This window comes from Centruroides sculpturatus, unplaced genomic scaffold (genome assembly GCF_000671375.1).
Source record: "Centruroides sculpturatus isolate CEXI.00-Female unplaced genomic scaffold, Cexi_2.0 scaffold1820, whole genome shotgun sequence".
NCBI lineage: Eukaryota > Metazoa > Arthropoda > Arachnida > Scorpiones > Buthidae > Centruroides > Centruroides sculpturatus.
The window spans coordinates 71,026-77,025 of NW_019385915.1; the positions used below are offsets into that span (position 1 = coordinate 71,026).

A 6,000-nucleotide genomic window follows, 5' to 3' on the forward strand; every position below is an offset into this window, starting at 1 on the left:
CAAATATTATTAGAAATTCTGATAAAAGAATTAAACGTATAGGCCTATACGCTGTAACGAACTAAATTGCTTAAAATGTTGAACATATTAAAGTTATATCGGTTTTCTTTAAATATAAATATACTTAAGAAAACAAAACATTCAGTAAAAACTTCTTTTAAATTAGGAGAAAGCTTTGGTCTTTAGATTCTAGAAGATAATCATTTAAGGGCTTGTATCTGAAGTTAGAAAAATATAATTCTAATTGTTCCTTTAAGTTAAACTTCAGTTTGTACTTAACTTAAAATTAATTCTTATTTTATTATTTTTTAAGATTATCAAATTATATATATATATATATACAGTTAATGTATATATATATATTAACAGTTAATATATATATATATATATAAACCTATATATATATATATACACACATTAACTGTTTCCAAATAATAATATTGTAATATTTGTGATGGTTTAAGATACGCCGATACATTTTAACCGAGTCAAAACTGACCAAATAAAATTCTATAATAAATTTTAATTGTTAAAAGAACTTAAAAAGTTATAAATAAAACCTGGTTGGAAGGAAAATTAATTTAAGCTTATTTAATCTAATACAAATCCATTGCGCGCGTAAAGCGCAATTATTATTACTAAAATCGACGTTTATATCAAATACAGAATTATAGCTAATAATCTATCGCAAAAATAATATATATTTAAAATATAGTGGAATAAAAGTATCAGTTATCAATTGTAAACAGAGCCGAGGTCTTTTAAATTACAAAAATTCCGGAAGCGAATTGATAGTCACGAAGAATTTCATATTGTCTGCATATAAAACGATTAATAAATTAATAGTCGAAGAGAAAAGTTAATTAAAAATTGGATAATGAAGTTGAAATGCGAAAATTTTATTATTTTTCAAATAAGAAGAAGCCCTAGACTGTAGTTTGTTAAAGGCTAAAGATATAAAACGCAATAGATGAACGAGTAGATGGTCAAAAGATTTTTTAATAGTCGATATAGGCCTAAATGCAAGAGAAGTGATGCAGTTAGAGACGTCGTAACGTTGGACATGGGATGAATCGAATCACGTGACACGTGTCACAGTGGCAACAAATATCGTTTTTTTACCGAGCGTCCGTCCACTGGTCTGGAAGTCTCTCCCCATCATGGAAGGGAAGAGGCAGGGACTGCGACCACTGACATCATCTGATTAGGCTGCTGTTTTATGGATAGCGGTGGCCCATCATGCTCTAAGGACTGTGTTTACTAATGGCCGGCCAATGTCCGGTTGATTTACTTACAGATACAGAAAATATGCTTTGTATATTTTTATCGATTTTTTTCCTTTTATTTTCGGGATACATAACAGCGGTTCGAGTTGCTGTAGCGTGTCTTTGCCTTTTCAACTCGAAATTTCATCCAGATTTTTTAAAATATCTTTTATTGAACAGTCAATTTTTCCTGAAATATTATTCTTAGTCTGAATGTGCATCTTTTTATCTTTACTTTTCGAATATATATTTTATTCGGAAAAACCTCTAAAACTGCTATTAAAGTCATTCTAGCATATTTGATTTTACTGATCTCCACTTCGGTAATAAAAAAGCAACGCTAAAATCTGTTTTTCAAATTCGTCGGTTTAATAAACATTTAAATTCTTTCGAGCGCATCGCACAACTTAAATTCGATAATCCAACCCTGTAAATATCGATAAAAAAAAAAAAGTAGCAATAATTTATTCGTCTTCAATTATTCAAAACCTCATTCGGGAAACATAAATATTCTAGGCTGGGTTATTCAGGTACAGTACGTAAATTTTATCATAGATACGTAATTCTATTAAGTCTAATGGCTGTCGTGTAATATGTTTTTATGTCGGTAATGGGGCGATTTTTGGCGGGATCAGCCAATTTGTTGCGAGTAATTATGGAATGGATTTATCCGTCCCATAATTGCCGGCCGTGATTAGTTTATCTCTAGAAAATGGAAGCGTAACTTGAATAATGTCACTTTTCTTCTCCGAGTGTCGGTCGGTCGTCCATCTTGAGAAATGTTAAAGATCGAGTACAGAATGAAAACTTAATTGTTATATAGTGACGTTGTCGATTCGACCGTGTTTTAATCATTTCTAGAATCATAATTGGCGAGGAAATGAGCATAAACTATTAAGTACATCGAAATCGTTTCGTTTTTTAATTTGCTTGATTCTATCAAGCAAATTAAAAAACTGTTACGACTTGTCCAAAGCTGTAAAATGTTTGCAGAAGAATGTCGATACAAATAATTCATTAAAGTACTGTACATAAAGTGTGAATAAAATAAACAATTTGTTTATTGTTTTCTTTGTGATGTGTTCTATAGACCTTATCAGTAAGGTGAAGAAATAATCAATAAGGTTTAGACCTCATCAGTAAGATATAGACCCTACTGGTCGAAATGATTATAACACCGAACAAGAAGCGTCAAGAACTATCCATTATTACTTAGTTTCACTCTTGTATCTCAATTACACGATAATTTAAAAAAAATTAAATTACAGTAAAATATAAAAATAAGAAAAAATGGCAGTTTGATCGAATTAAGAGTGATATTAAAAATGGCCCGCATTTTCCCAGAGTGGAAAATAAGCCTACTCATCGGCCATCGGCGTATTAGCTGTTTGTATTAATCTATGCAATAAACGACATCTCTTTATGTTAATCAGTCGGCAGGTTGGCAAATGGCCACGCTTTTAATCACCCGACGGGAAGCAAAAATACGCCACGCCTTAACAAACATGCCAGGATTGCTTGTCGTACCCAGGCATCTGCAGTTTGGATCTTTGACTGTTCAGTAATTGGGTTTAGAGCACTTAATAATGACTTATATGTATGACTGTTAAGTGCTAATTATGCCGTCGTATCGTCACACGACAACTGCTTGGCACCCTGCCAGTTACACGTGATTTGCACGTGGAGACCAATTACTGCGGCGATGCGGGGTTCGAATGCCCGAGAGGCACATCCTCCCGAATGTCTAGTATCGTACGAAATCTGTTACGTTAATACTATATTAAGTAAGTGTACGAACGAGTTATAAATCCGCGTACAGAAATAAAATGAGCCGAAAAATTGCAGAAAGCATGCTCTGCTCATTGAGAATTAGCCATACTAATTACGCAAGTTTTAAATAATTGCGAGTGTGTACTAAGAAGAAAATGGCGGAGATGTTTCATAAGCCGGTTGGATTACATTAGATTAACTAATAGGTCTTTTACGCGTGGCCGGCCACTAACGGGAGAGGACGGACGGGAACTGTGCCTAATGATATTACCTAGATAATAAAGAGTGTAAATATAATCAGTCTGGTTGGCAGCCGAGTCGAATATCCAACTCGAGCGAGAACGGTTTGGAAGAAAACTTGCCTGCGCCAATTGCCGACAGACGCTCTGACGTTTGGACGTTTGCATACAGCACTTATTAATTCTTTCAACTGGCGGCACTTAGAGACCGGCCTAGGCCAATTGCTTGTGACAGGAGCACCACCAGGTGAGGTAGGAAACAGGTCGGCGTTAAGGGGCTTTTCTCCGCATCCCTTCCTCTTCTCCCCTATCGTGTCCTTCCGAATTTGTGCCACTCTCGTCCCGATTCCGTTTCCCCGTTGCGAGAGGTTCCGAGGAACGGAAGCGTCCGCTCCATTAGGAGAGAAGAGGGGGAGAAATTTTTTGGTGCATAATGGAAATGTGGTGTGACACACGTCGCCGGCACTCAGGCAAATGTAACGGTTATGTCTCAACACACATAGATCTTCTTTCTTCGTGTCTAAATGGGAACACGCATTTTCCAATTTCTCTAAACGCAAAAGTCAAATGGTTTGAAGGATAGAAATGATTCAAAATGGTCCGGAGACAACGATTCCGATGACAAATGTAACATAATTTCCACAGCGACGCTCGATCTTTGCGGCGCATGCAGATAGCCTCATGGCCGATACCGACCCCTTCCAATCTGTCTCCACAGCATTAATCCCAGCTTTCGCACCAGACGAATCTGCAGGGACCATCATTTAACTTGTCTTCAATTTGTAAGAATTGAAAGCAAATCTCCGACGTCTCCCATTCTCTCAAGCAAATCACTTCTTGTTTACCGATATTTTTCTCTCGTTCATAAATCGTCCATCGACGAAGCAAAAACAAAGAAAACAAGGTGAGACTATTTCTGACAGATTAAAACCGCAGCGAAGTTTTCGGTGTAACTTTCTCGATGCCGTTCTTTGCTACTTGTGTAGCTAAAAGGGACGAATATTTGCGTTTCCTTCACTACGCTCCGGAATTTGACAGAAATGAATAAATAATTCGGTTATTAAAAATTAATGTTTAAATAGGCAAAGCTAGTTCCGATGTTTTTCTCTTTTACAAGTCTGGCGAGCAAATATTTGCCTTCTCTCGCTGTCCACTCCATCTCTACCTTCCTTTTGTCATTATAACCATAACTTAATTTCAGATTGGTGACGGCACAAGCGATAAATCGCCTCTTGTTCTTTTTATCGCCAAGTCGTCGATAAAACCTTAACGATTGTCGTCTTTCCTTAATTTAACCCGTCGAATCTTGCGCGAAATTAGGACGACGGAAGATTTATTGAATTATTTCGGATGAAGTGATGATTCACTTCCGAATTAAAAGAATATGGAGCTAATCGGAATGGTCGCGTTTGAATTGTATCGCTGCAGGGATGATGAGCATCAACTATTTGCACTCGATTACCTCCGGATAAAGTTTTATTTGGTAATCCGCTGGCCAGTTGTATTTTACTCTTCTGCTAAACACATCTGCCCATATTCATCTTACTGCATCTTAATGTTATAAACTCGCGATGAATATCCTAACCAAACGCGCGATTTAAGCATATTAATTAACGAAGGTGAATACATTCTAAATTCAATTTCAATTTACTTATAAACTGACTGATTAAAGATATTTTAAAGGACGAGGGATGATGGCAAAGAGTTAGAAGAGAGGCGGAGGTGCTTGTCTACCTACCTCTCAGCCGCTCTTCCTGTCTGTCCAGAGCCGTCCCTTCGGAAGAAGACGTATCCTCACTTTGGGGTCGAGGAGGCAATACCAGAGGTGAAGAGACGGGCGAACCGGTGACTCGAAGTGGATTAGGGGAAAGAAGATGAGGAGCAGCCAGTCTGTCCACCACACTATGAAGTGATCTGGAACCCGCAGCACCTCTGGACGAAGCCGATAACAGGTGTGGCAAAGGTGAGCTAACAGACGTCAATCCGCGTTCGGGATTGAACGATTTCGATACGAATTCCGTCAGCTCTTCCATGACCTCTGACCCGGACGGTCCCAGTCGGGAGGAGCACCTGAACCACGAGCCAGGCGGTGATTGCCGCAGGCCCGAGGACGCCCCGGAGTTTTATACAAAGCTGTGCTCTGCCCGATCTCTCTGCCCTCTAATCTGATTAGGAGAGTCGAGAGTGGAAAGAGCGCACGCTCGCTTTGACAAACGCCGCCGGCAGCGCCCTCGTTCGGCGGGATGGCAATCACCGGCTTTTGTTTCAGTCCCACCTTCCTATCGGTCGTTTCGGGAGCGGACCGGCCCGTTTCCCGCTCTGGACTATTCGAACCCCAAAACGGTCCAAGGCGGAACCCCCATCCGAACGCGACGAAAGCGCTGGCCACCTCGAGTAGCATTTCTGAAGAGCATTCGAACTGGTAATAATCTAAACAAAACAGAGAACAAAAGTGAAAATTCGAGTCATGGTCCTAATCCGGTTGTATTAAGAGCGAAAGGCAAAGGGCCGGCAGTTCGGGTGGCTACATTCTCACCTTGCTGGCGCTTCGTCTTGATTTAATTTGGGCCGTCCCGGTTATTGAAAGTCAGTGCCTTGATTCGATTTAAGCAGTCCCCCTCGTTATATCGACGACATAATTATCTTTGCCTTAATCCGTCTCCCTCTCGGGGTGCCTCTGGACCCTCGCAGAGCAGTAGACCCGGCCGAGAGAGAGAGAGAAAAAA

General features: G+C 39.2%; 1 protein-coding gene across 1 annotated transcript in view; it reads right to left on the bottom strand.

Moving 5' to 3' along the window:
* The window catches only part of LOC111612554 (short stature homeobox protein 2-like), a 29,000-nt gene extending 23,394 nt beyond the window's left edge, over positions 1-5,606 (bottom strand). The window contains exon 1 of the mRNA XM_023353786.1: positions 5,013-5,606. Coding sequence (XP_023209554.1) covers positions 5,013-5,307 — 295 coding nt within the window. The 5' untranslated portion in view covers positions 5,308-5,606. The remainder of the gene's footprint in view (positions 1-5,012) is intronic.
* Between the last annotated feature and the right edge of the window lie 394 nt (positions 5,607-6,000).